The 14,788-nt window shown below is 46.3% G+C and overlaps 2 protein-coding genes across 2 annotated transcripts in view; one reads left to right on the forward strand and one right to left on the reverse strand.

Annotated features, from left to right (window-relative positions):
* stmn1a (stathmin 1a) overlaps window positions 1-3,725 on the reverse strand; it is a 268,537-nt gene extending 264,812 nt beyond the window's left edge. The window contains exon 1 of the mRNA XM_055512813.1: window positions 3,719-3,725. The gene's annotated coding sequence lies outside the window, so the exon portion shown is untranslated. The remainder of the gene's footprint in view (window positions 1-3,718) is intronic.
* arid1ab (AT rich interactive domain 1Ab (SWI-like)) overlaps window positions 1-14,788 on the forward strand; it is a 40,526-nt gene that overhangs the window by 17,534 nt on the left and 8,204 nt on the right. Inside the window, exons 3-10 of the mRNA XM_029166607.3 lie at window positions 371-1,045; window positions 1,163-1,279; window positions 11,812-12,052; window positions 12,653-12,742; window positions 12,851-13,021; window positions 13,543-13,843; window positions 14,428-14,567; window positions 14,675-14,772. Coding sequence (XP_029022440.1) covers window positions 371-1,045; window positions 1,163-1,279; window positions 11,812-12,052; window positions 12,653-12,742; window positions 12,851-13,021; window positions 13,543-13,843; window positions 14,428-14,567; window positions 14,675-14,772 — 1,833 coding nt within the window. The remainder of the gene's footprint in view (window positions 1-370; window positions 1,046-1,162; window positions 1,280-11,811; window positions 12,053-12,652; window positions 12,743-12,850; window positions 13,022-13,542; window positions 13,844-14,427; window positions 14,568-14,674; window positions 14,773-14,788) is intronic.

The following is a 14,788-nucleotide window of genomic DNA, read 5'->3' on the forward strand; positions in this document are numbered from 1 at the left end:
TAATGAAAGGAAAGTGCTATACTGAAAGGCTTTTCGTGCACAGGATCTGGGAGAATATAAAAATCCTTATTGAAGTTCAAGGAGATGAAGTCAAAACTAAATTTTTATTTTCATGGCTGTAATTTAAAGCAATACACAGCTGAATTCCAGCACTTAGATGGGTTTTCTTATGTGTTTTGACTGATCAGTGTATACCAAGGAACACACTCTGCTCTCTTACGGACAGACGGAACAGTTGTCATTTAATCTGAGTCATATTAAGGGATGTGCTAAGAGTGAATTGTAAAAGGAGTCTTTGCATTATCAACTATTTTTAGACATTTTACAGTTCATACCTCATCCTTTCAAATGTTTCTGTTTTTATATTCAGATGTCAACTTACGGACAACAAGGCCCAGGGGCCTACAGCCAACAAAATCAGAGCTATTTTGGTCAGCATGGCCCACCACCTCACCCTGGCCAGCCACAACCTTCATACCTAGGCCAACCACAGGGTAGCTCAGGGGCTCCCTACCCTCAGCAGGGCCATCCTTCGCAGCCTCCTGGGCAACATGGACAACCAGGAGCCCCGTATCAGCCCCAAGGGCCCCACGGCCCTCCTCCAGGTCAGCCTTCATATAACCAGCCACCACAGTCTCAGCCAGGACAGCAACCTTACGCTCCACCTCAGCAGCAGCAGGGGCCCAGTTCTCAAGGTCAGCAGGGCCCTCAGGGCCAGTCTGGCTATCCACAACCATCTGGGCCTGGGCAGCCACCACAGCAGCAAGCTCCACAACAACAACAGCAGCAGCAAGGGCCTCCACAACCACAACAACAACCACAATCACAACAACAACAACAACAACAGCAGCAGCAGCAGCAGCAACAACCAGGAGGTCCTCCTCTCCAAGGCCAGCAACCTCCAAGTCATGGTCAGCAGGGTCAACCATCACCTTACTCCCAAACACCCCCTTTGCAACAACAACAACAACAACAACAACAACAACAGCAGCAGCAGCAACAGCAGCAACAGTCACCATATCAAAGGTTCCCACCTCCTCCACAGGTAACAACACAGTAACAAACGCTATAAATAGACTAATCACTTACTTAATATGAACTTGAAAAAATGAAACGCAAGATGCTCAGATTGAATATCTGTCTTTTTTGTCCCGGTGATCAGGAACTCTCCCAGGATTCCTTCAGCTCTCAGTCCAGTGCTCCTCCTTCCAACCAGCCCATGGCTTCCAACAAGAGCAGTCAGGAAGACAGCATTCAGACCCGGCCGTCCAGTTTGCCGGTGAGCTCTCCTCGTCTAAGCTTTGACTTGTATTTGTTGTGCAGACAAGAACATTTGTGAGTACTTTTGAATTTGTAGCACGATGTTTGTATGTTGGCTTTCAGTTGTGTCCAAAGTAACTAGATTAGAATTTCGGTCAAAGTCATTAAACAAACTCTGACTTTAGGGTTCACTATTATATTAAGTTTAACTATGGCCACTAAATGCAACATAGTTTCAGTAGAATACCTTCTTACTGTCCATTTTTATACAGAGAAGCTTTTTTGACCTTGTTGTGATAGAATTGCACAAAATCCTAATAAAATGCATAAAAAGGGTCAGTATAAAAGCAACCACAGATATTCAGTACCATGCTAGTCTAAATGCATCTCCACTGAAGGACTGCTACATACACAGCTTGCTTCATATATAGTGTGTAAGTTTGTTTGTTTTTTAGTTGAAATTGTCCATTGTGTTTTGTGTTTTGTTGTAATCAAGTTATGGCATCTGGCTTTGGTCCTATAGTGCAGCAACCATCATAGTTATACTAGACTCCACACTAAGAATCTACAAAAAAATGATGGCATTTAAATATTTGAATCCACTGACTAAAAAGATCTTTGCCTGGTTTACACAGAGCAACACCATTGGCTTCTTAAACTTTTTTTTGCTTTTGCTCTGGATGTGAACACTTGAATTCCCAGCTTTCTTCAATGCCGTTACTTTCTTGGCTTAATTACAGATAGAGATTTAGAAGATCATCAAGTATCCTTATCTCTTCAATGTCCTCAAATGTTCACGATTCCATTGCATGTGTGAAATAGGCTATCAAGTAGTGTGTATTTAAGTTGTGCAAAGCTGAAAAGCTGATTACTTTGGTTAAAAACAAAACTGGAGAGGTGAAAAACATTTCTGCTAGGAAAAGAATTGTTGAAACTGAGGTAAATCTGGCATGTGATAACCCTCTGGCTAGGATAAAGGTGAGAGAACCCCCTTTCCTCTTCAACACAGCCACCTCCCCCACCCATCCCTGTTTAAAAGGTGTCTCGCTGTAACACGTTGCAGTTTCCATGGCAGTGTTTATAGGTCAGACTGCGGAGCTAACCTCATTCTGGGCCTCAGGGAAGGCGAGTGAGAAATGAGATCATTAATGAGAGAGAATGAAAGTGAGAGACTAGAGTTGGTGGTGGGGAGTTGGGGGGGGGCGCAGAAGGGAGTGCAAGCAAATAACTTCAAATAGTGTGAGTGATTGGTTGGAGAAAGAGAGGGAGGGAGGGATGAGAGGCAGCGCTGTCTATGCCAGTAGGGGATGCCCTCAGGATGTGTTTCCCTCCTCTTTTATTTATTTCTCTTATTTACTTATTCATCTGTCTGTAGGCTGCTCCATTGGCCGAGCAGGCTGGGCCGGGGCTGTTTTTATTTCTTGTTTTTTTCCCCTTCCCTTCTTGGGGATTCCCAATTGGCACTGTGTGATTGGCTAGGAGAGCTGTTAATCTGGCTACGGTTGACATGAACCGATCCCCTTCCCTCCTCCTACTCCTTCAGGACCCCTGCGGTTCACACGTGGCACTGTGTGCAGATTAGACTGTGCTAGCTGAGAGTGCAACTCCGACTGGCCCGATTCAAAACAGCAAAATCGACTACTACAGGTGTTCTGCGAATGTCAAAACTTGTAGTATTTAGTGGCGTACCAGCAGTAAGTCCCTTTGCTTCCTAGGCTTCTGATTGAGAGTAAGATCAGCTGGATTTTCTTTTAATTAGCAATTCAGCAAAACGTATCTTTTGAGGAAGATTAAAACAAATTTGTCTGCAAAGTATGTTTGAGTACAGATCCAACAGCAGCTGAAGGGTAAGCGTCATTTAGTGACTTTGTAGTAGTTCACAGTGCCAGCCAGACAGACAGTGCCTCACCCAGAGCACAGATGGGTCTGTTTGAGCCAGGTGCTAAAAGCCGAGCGTCTGTTTCGACCGCTGTTTGGGTGGGAATAAAGGGACGAGCACAAAAGGACAGGTAGGAGAGCGACTTCGGCTTGAGGAAAGCAAAACGTAGCTGTGGACAGCAGATGGAGGAGGAGGGGAGGAAAAAGAAAACAGGCGGCTATAGAGGAACTAGCTTAGCAGGTTGGGCTGGTTCCTGCATTGTTTTTACCCTGGCTCCAGGACACACATGCACAGTTAAACTGCTGAATATTTACCACGGTGTCAGTTCCCCAGAACTGGTCGTATCTAAATAGAATCTCTGTACAGCTCAGACATTTAGCAAATGTTAATCCAAAACCAACTTGGAATGAATAGATGGTTAAGCAACACACACAGGAAGCAGGGTTTCTGGTTCATCTGGCTTTAAGGTAGGGGGTTCGGGGTTTTAGATCATTGACCAGTTTTAGACAGCACCTAAATTCACTTAGCTTGCTATCGGGACGACTACACACCCTATAGCTTTATTTTCAACAACCTGGAGGACAAAAAAAACTGCAGTATGTCAGGATGGTGTCTTGAGCCAGCCTCTCCTCCACTCTGGCTTCAGCACAGGTGAAGCTGGCCACGGTCACCACCTTCACCCTTCAAATTTCACACTCCATGGAAGTGGCACTTCCCCTTCACGTCAAAGCCTGGGAATGGGAATAATTAGCAGACCGCCGCCAGCCTCTAGCTCCCGCCCTCACACTTTGCTCCTTTTCTCACTTTGGTGTCCTGTTGTACACCCAGTTTTTCTTCCCACCGTGGGGCTAATCCCACTCAGAGCCGCCCACTGGTTATGGTGTTCCCTTCCTCTGATGTGCCTGAAAGGGCTCCGCGCTCGAGAGGAAGGTCACATGTTGGTCATACACGGATGCCTTGGTTAGTTTTTCTACCCTTCCTGGTTCTCTAATTCCCAAACAAGTGGTTTTTATCATAGGTAGTAGGAACAGCCGTAGCTTTATGAGGCTTGTTTATGCTGTTAGTGCCCCATAATGGAGTAGATTCGGTACCTTCTTGAATTTCACAATGTATCACATGTGATGGATAAGAAGCCTCCAGCTGGAGTGTTGTTAGAGATGAAGGGAACTTGTTTGTTTTCTTTCAGCTCACTCCTCTTGTATGGGTTTCTTGGTTGTGGTCTCTCGTCAACCAGACGTTCTTGTTCCTATCTAGCTTTCCGCATCTTGTAATTTATCACCACATCAAGACCCCGCCCATGCCTTCAGTTACAGCCTTCATTCATATCCCTTACATTTACACCTTTTCAAAGACCACCCAAATCACCCCCCGCCACCACCACGCCCTCTATTATTGACCTTTAATGATTTGTGCTGAGCCTCCTGATCTGGAACCGAGGGATCTTCCAGTCTTGATCAACCTTGAATCCCTTACACACCCCCACCCCCTCACTCCTGCAATCCCCGTTCCCTGCTCAGCCCAGCCCAGCTCAGCTCTCCTGCGGCAGCTAAGCTTGTTTTTGCGACATAGCTCTGGAGCAATCAGCCTGACAAGGCCGGCCCACTTTTTTCTTCTCCTCTCATACACAGCCCAACCCCCCCCCCCCTCCTTTGCTGCCTTTTTCATTATTACACTCTGTTTTTGCTGCATTTCTCTTTTTCGTTTTTTGTACAAATACATTGCACTCTCTGCCGTTCTTATATTCCTCTTTCCGTCTGAATTCTCTTCTCTTTCCCCTGCCTGCTCCCTCCTCCTCCTTCCCTTTCCCTCTCCGTTCTCTCTCTTCTCTCAGTAAATCAGCTTTCATAACACTGTGCAGCGCAGCCTTGTTTTGCGAGGCTGACGCTGACAGTATTCAGAGTCCGGGGCCAGTTTCCTGTTGCTATTCTGGGGCCCTTGCTTCCTGTGTGAGCATGTCATATTCAGATTCCTGGGTGCCTCTCACTCAGTCTCACTCCCCTCCTCCTCCTTCCCTCCTCCACCCCTGCTCTCTCTCTGTCTCACCCTTTTCTTTCCTCTATGTGATTTTTAATTAATGTATTTGAGAAAATTCAATCTGCTGACAAAGTGTGTTGTTTTGCAGTTGCTTCAGTGAATTGTTTCTAAGCCTGCAAAAGGGGAAAAAAAGCCCTGTTTTGCTCTTGTGAGCTCACACACATGCACACACATGCATACACAGAGCACTCTCCCTCTCATTCGCTCTGCTCACTCACACACTCTCCCATGCCCCTCCCCTCTGCCTCCATTTCTGCTGGGCTGAGCTAGTTTTGCAGCACAAAGACTGTGGCTGACTGCAGCACTGTCTGTCCTTTGCTTTCCCCTGCTCTTGCTGAAACAAGCTGCCGAGCCTGGATTGATGAAGCTGGCCTCACAATGAATTTAGCTCTCACGTTATGAAATAACGTCAATATTATTATTTTTTTCCCCTTCTGTTCTTCGCCTTTTAATTTACTGGTGATGTCAGTTGGGTTTGGTAGCGCCTTCTAGGTACACTGTGCATGTGAGAGTATAGGAGGACTAGCTATATAGCCCACCCCCACCCCATCTTCACCCAAAGGCCCCTCCAGTCCTTCTGGCCCTCTGTATCCCAGCACCCCTCACCTCAGGCTGGGCAGCTGCCTGCCTTACTTGGGCATCTGTGTGCTGCCCTGGGACTCCCTGCTACTATTGTGATCTCTACAAAAGGCCCCCCATGCACACACCATCTCCCCATTATTCACAGCAATCAGACAGCCCCCCCCCCCCTCCATTTACTCTGTTAGCTACACACAGACATCTGCAGTGTGTCTGTGTGTGTGTGTGCGCCTTGCACACTCAATTTTTTGTTACCCCTACAAAGAAGCTCAATTAGGCAAATGTGGAGCATTTAAAAAAAGAACTCCCTTCTTATTGATTAAGATTTATAGTTGCCCTTTTTCCTTTTTTTGGACTGCAAGTCAGTGACACACAGGAGTGTTAAAGTAGAACAGCATCGATCAGTGTATTTTATGTAAATTTCGCTGGTGTTGTCCTGTGTCGTCTCTGTTATTTTGCCTTCCACGTGGTTGCTGATGAGAGTAGCCGTGTAATGGTGATCTCTGGGGAACTGGAGTTAGCTCGTCTGTGGAGGTAGTAAACATCATCTCTTGGCACTGACTCGGACACGACATGTAATCCAAACAAGGTGCTGCTAGTCTTGTTGTGCTGTTGACATCTCTGGAAAATTAAATAACAGAACTCTCACAATCAGGTTAAATGTTGACTAGCTTTGGAGGCACCTGCTCCACAGTTTGTATTTGAGTCATGGTGTCCCTCAGGTGAGGGCTGCATGGCTCGCTTATAAGGCTTTCTAACTGTGTATAGACTTTCTCGCCATCCTGTGCTATATGTGAAGCCCTGTAATGGCTGCTCTTGCTTCTGCTGCTGTATGAGGCAGGGACCTGCCTTGCTTCTCCTCCTTTCTCCAGTTCTTTCCTCACAGTGGGATGGTAGTGCCCCCTTATGGTTGAGCTCAGCCCTGCAAACCTCTAGTTGGGGGTGGATCTGCCTGTCTTTAGCACTTTAGTGGACTTGCCAGAAGCCCATTGTAGCTCTGCACAGTCCCTCGATTCAGGTGGGACCCTTGGGCAGGTGTTTGGGGTGTCAGCACCCCCCATGTGTCACTCTTAACGTTCAGTATTTGGACATTTTCAGTTGTCTGCGCCGTCTCGATGCAGTGGTTTCACTAGACAAGCTACACTTTAATTCACTTGAGCACCTGCACTCTATCATCTGCACGTGACAGAAGTGCTGTGATCTCGGCATAGAGATGTTCTTCTGGGCTCAGTTATATGAAGTCAGTGTGTTGAGAGGCTGAGCCGAGAGAGAAGAAAAACCCTCTAGAAAAAAATCTGAGTGAAACATTTTTACTTGATCTTGCACTTAAAAGGGAAACGATGACTTTTCCCATGACCCAGTTCATATTTCAAAAGACCAACGTATTCTGAGTGGTGAGCGGCAAACGTGCACTGCTGGAGCATTGTCACTAACATTATCAGCAGTATATAATTAACACTAGTAACTTGGGTCAACAGCAGAAGAAGTTCATAGTTTTGCTGCTTGAATGTCCACCCTATCTGTTTATGCCTTCCCTGTAGGGGAAGTGTGGAATTAAAGCACAAGTGGAGCACATGGGAGGGGGGAGGAAACGCAGCTTTGGTGTGTCAGTGCTTCCTGTAACAATGACGAGCTTCTTCTTTTGTAGTAGCTGACTGCACCGTGACCCTGCCAGGCACGCAGGGAGGCCGCCCAGAGAGAGAGAGACACAGAAAGTCGGGGGGGGGCTGAGGGATGGGCTGGGACGGGGGCAGGGGTGCAGAGGGACTGTGTCTGCTCTAATGTGTCAACCACGTGGATCACAGTAACCATGGCAGCCCAGGGGACACAGACAGTGTTTTTTTAACCTCACTTCTCTATCTTCTGAGTCCCTCCCTCCCTCCCTCCCCACCCACCCTCACTCTTCTTACTCTGTCTCCTGTCACCTCACCACAGAGAAAGTGTGAGCATGCGTGTGAGAAAGTCTCCCTTCTTCCCTCTTTTCCTTGTATATTGTGTTAAGCATCTGGAAGCCTGAGAGCCAGGAAGCTTGCCAGCCAGGCCATTGGCGAAACCCCCGAGGAATGAGAATGACAGAGACGAGTGGGTCAGAGAGAGTGTGTGACTGAGGGACGAACTCTACACCCCCCCCCCCCCCCCCCCCCCCCCCTCAACAGCCCCACCTCCCCCTTCTTACCGCCACCAGATCTTGTTACACTACTGGCCTGGGTCACACATTCCAGATATGTTTCATTATGTCAAGGCGCTACACTGCTTCTCTTCTCCCACTCTGTTTCTCATAACCTTAACAAAAAATCGGCTGGCTTGGCAGACTAATGGCGCTGGTCGGCCTTGATTGATTCACTGAAGTAATCTGCAAATGGAATACATTAGGACGGCTGAGAGGAGAGCAGATGACTCAGGCAACACAGGCACACTTAGAAGAGCAGTGGAGAATATGGAAACTGTGGCACTAGTAATGTCATTTTCCACGTTCGTAAACAATAATTGCATCAGAAGTAAATTTTATTGAATGTATTTATCGTTGATGTATTTCTCAGCGCGTCTTTTTGCCTCTTTCCAAGCCACGAACGCGATGAACACTGTTGTGCAGTTCTCAGCTCTGATGTTCCATGTTAGGTAGAGCTGGGAACAACACAAAATGGCTGCCATAGAGAGAAGCTTTCCACAGAAAGAACCGTAGCTCTCTCCTTCTCCACACAACACAGCTCCCCTGCCATTCCCTTCATGTAGGACAAACATGATTTTTGCCTATAATCAAACAATCAGCTGTTACATTCGTCATAGTTACCAAAGCTGCAATTGTCCTGTGAGCTCATTAACCCCAACCTACGCTCGCACACACACACAAACACTAAGCTTAGCCATCCCAGTGTCCCTCAACTCCTTCTTGTGCCTGGTCCACGTCCTCTTCATCATTTGCCTTCTGATAATGAGCAGTGCCACTTCAGCAGCATCATTACCACATCCCCTCCCCCTCCCCTCTCTCCCTCCCTCCTTGCCTCGCCTCTTCTCTACTCTCGCTGTCCAGCTTGTGCAGTCAGCAGAACAGGCTCTTGGTGCTGTGCAGTATTGAGCAGAGAAAAATCAATGGCTGCAGAGTGGGAGTAGAAGTGTGTGTGTTGCGCGTGTTCATTTACAATGTTTTTGCCTATAAAGGCTGTGCATTTAGAGGTATGGAAAACTTACAGAATGTTTAAGAACATGCCCTCCATATTACAGGTGTATTTGTAGCCTTCTATTATGTTTTATTTTGCATTAGTAGTAATTTCTTAATATTTAGTCAGAAAAAAATCATTTAAGAACCACTGTGGTTTATATAGTCTTTGAAACATTCTTAAATAAAGAGATACTAAACACACACAAACCTAAGTGGAAGACCACAAATATTCCCACTAAACGTGATGCAATTATATAAATGCTTGTTTTAAAGTCACAAATACATCAATAGAGCATCATGTGCTCATGACCGGTCCTCGATAGTGATTTTTAAAATTCTGGAGGCATAGACCATTAGGAAGCGGCATGGGAGTTTCAACCTCAGGAGCAAAAGGTGAAGCTTTACACAGTCAACTTGGAGAGAGTTTCTTTCAGTATGTCTGGCAGACTGTTCAAGGGTTGTTGCATGAGCTGACACAGCACTTGGGGAAACGGTGTAGCTTTTTAAAGGACCCATTTAATTAGGACCTGTGTGTGTGAGATGATAAAATTAACATTGTCTTGATGACTGCATTTATAGCTTTGTATCATTTTCACAGGTGCACACTTCACAACAGTGTTGTAACCTAGCTGGCAGGCTGTGTTTCACATTTTCACAAAAATTGATCAGACTGTGTGATTGAGTGTTTTTTAGTTATGTTCTGACGAGCACCGTTGCAATCGGTCAGAGCTGTATTGTGCTGTTGCTTTGCTTTGTCTTAGTTCCAGGGAAAGTAGTCCAACTTCAGTAGGAAAACTATTCTGGAATTTGGTGTTACTCACTCTACATCCTAGAGGCAAAACAGTTTCACTATTCCACCGACTGACACCATGACGTAAACATCCACAGTCTTGCGTCCCAGTGGATCCACCTGCATATTAATAGTGGTTCCCTGACAGTCACAATTTGCACTATGTCATCGTGGAAATTTGATATTTCTTGCTATGAGGAGACCTGCCATTTGCCCGTCGTGCACAGGCTTTATGTTAAGAAAGTAATGAGTCTGGACAGAAGGTTAGCGAAAGAACATTCAACTTCAAGGACTGCGCAAAGCGTAAGTCATGTTGTGAGTCATGTGTTATGAATATAGATTGTGTGTTGGGGAAAAGAAACTATCCCAGAAATGAATCCAAAATCAACTGAAAAAGGTCAGAATTTGTCTCGGTTACCTCAATGTGTAAAAAAACAAAATCAGAGTAAATATTGTCTATATTGCAGTTGTCTTCAGTGCCAGAAACACACTGAGGTTTAATACCAAGCCCAAGTCCACACTGCATGATGCAACCTTCATTGGTTCTGTTATTCTCTAAGTTTGCTCATTTCTGGCAGATTGTTACTCAGTTGAGCCTTATTCCATTTAAATGCCCCCGGGGGTCCCTGGAGTATCCACTTTAAAGGCCTGCTGTTTTATTTATCAGGCCTTATTGGTGCTTTTTCTGTATCTGACTGAGAAGCTTATGTCTTGCGCAACCTTCCACACTGACCTCCTGTTGAGACATGACTCTAGGGTGTAACTCCAGGAACTGACCCCCTGACCTATTGGCCTTGTGGTCTGACTTAAGGAGGGGAGATCTCTTGTAGGGTGCTTTTTGTGAGGTGGTCATCAGGGCAGGCAGCTTAGGGTCTTTAGAAGACTGTGTCAGATGACCTGTCTTGTGATGTCTGACTGGAGGGGGGCGGTGCTGGCTGGGAGGGTGGGGTGATGTAGGTCAGCTGATGATGCGGGCCCTTGAAAAAAAGGATCCCACCATGGTTGTTGAAGCAAAGAATGTCTAGCTGTTTGATCTCTGCTCCGGAGCATTAAGATCTTACCACTCTGTCATTCACACAGAGCCGCCCTGACTTGCTCTGACCTGTTTTCACATTTGTGAACATTAACGTGGTGTCAGCCAGTAAAACATTGTAGAGTGCGATTTTCATACAAAAAGCTCCCCTGCTGGGCTTCTTATGGTTTTGTAGCAGCCGTGACTTCTGTGCAGAGTATAGAGGCCTGGATTTGTGCCGTCAATGAAGTCAGAGAAACAGAAAGAGGTGGAGGAAGGGCAGAGGGAGCGGGGTGGGGGTAGATTGGAATGAGGGGGGGGGTGTATTCTGAATCAGCGCTCTCCTCTTGTCACTCCCTCTGGGGTTCCTCCATCAGGTCATGTCCCAAAAATAGCAACGGGCGCCGTTTCAAGTGCAAAACCGCCGGCTTCGGGGCTGCAGCCAGCCTGCGAGTGTGAGATTTCTATGGGAATAGTTGGCCACCTTCCAGTGAGTGCTTTTTTTTCCCTACCCCCTCCTCCTCCCGTCCGCTTTTTTTTCCCTTCTCCGATGTGACTGGCAGATGAGCTTGCATTTCTGAGCAAGCACATGGGCTCCACGTGAGTGGCCAGTGTGTAAACATTCACCTTCCCACAAACATAATCATCGCCGGCTGCCTTCCTATCTCCCTGCCTGCCTAGTTGTCTTTGTGTCACAGCCAGCGAGGCTCAATAACAACACCACATGGCACCAGAGCCTATGCCCAGCACCAATTATTTCAACTGCCTCCTGAGATGACTTGCTTCAAATATTTTCCCCCCTCCTTTCTTTTTGCAAGCTGCACAAACGGAGTTCTTCTTGCCAAAACAGATCATTATCAGCATTATGGGAGTTATGTGGAGTATTTTAAAAAAAGATGGAGCAGAAGTGATTGTACCTGAATGTGTGTTTGTACTATAACAGGGCTGGCAGTCTTGTACTGTGTGAGAGAATGTCAGACACACCTCACAAAGGCAAACATTGCTTTAACACATCAGTGACCTCACTTGACTTTAATATACCTCTCAAATAAAAAGCTCAAATAATCATGAACGCTGTTCCGCTCCTCTTCTTCCAGGATCTGTCCGGCTCCATCGATGACCTGCCCACCGGTACAGAGGGCGGCCTGAGCCCAGGTGTCAGCACCTCAGGGGTGTCCAGCAGTCAGGGAGAGCAGAGCAATCCTGCTCAGTCTCCCTTCTCGCCACACACTTCACCCCACCTACCAGGCATACGTGGACCCTCACCGTCACCTGTGGGTTCTCCTGCAAGTGTCACCCCGTCCCGCACTGGCCCTTTGTCCCCTGCTGCTGTGCCAGGTAAAAACAAATACAGAGAATGCTAAGTTTTATAGCATGTGCCATATGACAACAATTCCTTGCTGACAAAAAATGTGCAAAATGTTCCATAATCAAAAGCAGGTAACATGATTTAGTAGTCATTTAGTCTCACCTGACAGGCCTTCAAAATGTTTAAATGCCGCTAAAAATACCTAACCACCCAAAATAATTTAAATACATTTTTCGTACAAGTGTCACCTTCAGTGTATGGAGTTGGATGTTGTGTGAAACTGTCAGTAAACAAGCAGGAGATAGATTTAGAGTTTTAACTCAGGACTTGCATGCTCGTAAATACAGCGAATGGTATTTGTAATTCATGAAGTCACTTGCCAGATGGGAACATTAAATTTCTCCTTACTCGATGCCAGCAAACCATCCAGGTGGCACAGAAACACAAGTTCCTGTGCTGCCAAAAGCGTCTTGTGGAGAACAATGACAAAAGCAGCAGAAAGAGCGCTTTTTATGGTTTAGTAAAGCGCAGCATTTAAAAGTTTAAGGACAAGCAAGGAATAAATAACCCTAACACTAATATTTCCCAAAGCTACATTTCTAAGCTTGTGCATTGCTGCTGTTGTGCAGGTAACCAAATGCCTCCCCGGCCACCGAGCGTCCAGTCCGACACCATCATGCACTCTTCCATGAACCAGTCAGCCATGGGCCAGGACCGGGGTGAGTGCGGTCATGCACTTTGATTATATGTTGTCAAACTATATGTAAAAGCACATGCACAATTTGTGTATCTATTTTTGTATCTAATGACATTCTCTCCTTCTCCAGTGTACATGCGTAACCCTCAGATGCCTCCATACGGGTCGCCTGGCCAACCTGGTTCTGCCTTATCTCCACGCCAGTCTTCAGGGGGCCAGATGCATGGTGGGATGGGACACTTTCCCCAGAACAACTCCATGGGAAACTATGGGCCTCAGGGAGGCCAATATGGTCCACAAGGTGAGGTCTTACTGCAGAAGAATAGTAGGTGTTGTTTTAAAAGTATCTCTACAACATGGCAAAGGTGACAACAAGGGACAGTGTCATCCAGCGCTCTCCACTCTGTCATATAAAAAAATCTTTTAAATATTGTGAATGAGTTTACAGTTGTCATCTTGTGACCATCATTGCGCCATAGATATCCCAGATTAAAAAAAAAAAAGCTTTTAAGTTTCTTCACACCATAAATTTATGAAATTATATCACTTCACTTTGAAGTCTCAGATGGTTTCTGTGGGCTTTGAAGAAGTTCAGCTGTGAGTCATAGCAGTGAACAGCAAGTGCCAGATAAATCCTGCTTCATCAGGCTGGTTGTCAGAACAGGCAGAGGTAAATTTAGATCTGGACTTGGGGGAAAAAAAATCTCATCTCATCAGGGAGAAGTGAGAACTTCCAAAATATCTATTCTAGAATCTAGAATCAACTCCAGTCAAAAAGATTTCCACACTTAAACTTGTGTTCCTCGGTGACCTGTGTTTCAGGTTACCCGAGGCAGCCGGGCTACACAGCGATGCCCAACGCAAACTACCCCAGTGGTCCTGGTATGGGAGGCACCATGAACCCCATGCCTGGTCAGGGTGGCGGAACACCTTATGGAAACATGCCACCTGGAAGAATAGGGCAAGGGCAAATGGGTGCTCGTCCCTACGGCCCCGGGATGAGCTCTAACATGGGCGGCATGCCCCCTCAGGTGGGCTCTGGAATGTGTCCCCCTCCAGGCATGAACAGGAAGGACGGCGGCCCCTCCATGCACCACGGCCCCACAAATTCTATACACAACAGGTGAGTGCTCACAGTTACAGGCTGAATCGGTCTCAGTGAGACATAAGGGAGCACTTGACTGTTAAGGGTCACTACCGCTCATTGTGTTTAGACTCTTGAGCCTTGAGTTTTTCTTTTTTTTTTTTTTTTTTTTTTTTTTTTTCAAGCTGTTTTTGCTTGTGTTTGCTGGTTATGTGACAATGAAAAATGATTGGTCCGTCCCACATGCAGCTCAGTCTGTTGTGAGTTCTGGTGCCCAAGTGCACCGCAGAGTAGATGGCAGTAGACCAAACACTTATCGATGAGCGAGAAAGAGAAGAAACGTGACAAAAATGAGATACTGGAGGACGTGGTCTCTGAGGCAAGTGAATCAAATCCTTCCCCGGTGAAGATGCCAGCTCAGCCTACGGGGAGACACTCGTGGGCTTAGCAATTCCTAGACTCACATGACGTAAATTGATGTTTCCTACCGACACAGGAGGAAGAAAAACACATTGATTGTTTTTTCCCTGCAGTAAACAGCAAAGCATAAAACAATAAGTAATACAGCTCATTGTTTTTCAGTTATCCTTTTTCTCATTCTAATAAAGAACTCTGTTCTTCAGGCCACCCGGCTACCCTAACATGTCCCAGGGCATGATGGGAGCAGGCGCGCCATACGGCCCTGGTGGTATGCATGGCATGATGAACCAGGGAGGGCCAGGGCCATATCCTATGGGAACAAACATGTCCAACAACACCCCAGGTGAGTAAGATACACTGAAGGTTTAAGCACCACTCTGAGCTCAGAAGCCCTATAGACCTATAGCCCTTCATTTTATAAATTGCCTCTTATTACTCCTCAACATTCAGGCATGGCTCCCACTACAGAGTTTGGCATGGAAAAAATGAACCCAACCCAGAAGATGAACAACAAAGTGGATGGGACTCCCAAGCCTGAGTCTAAAAAGGTAAAATGATTTGTAA

The sequence above is a fragment of the Betta splendens genome, chromosome 11 (assembly GCF_900634795.4).
Source record: "Betta splendens chromosome 11, fBetSpl5.4, whole genome shotgun sequence".
Taxonomy (NCBI): Eukaryota; Metazoa; Chordata; class Actinopteri; order Anabantiformes; family Osphronemidae; genus Betta; species Betta splendens.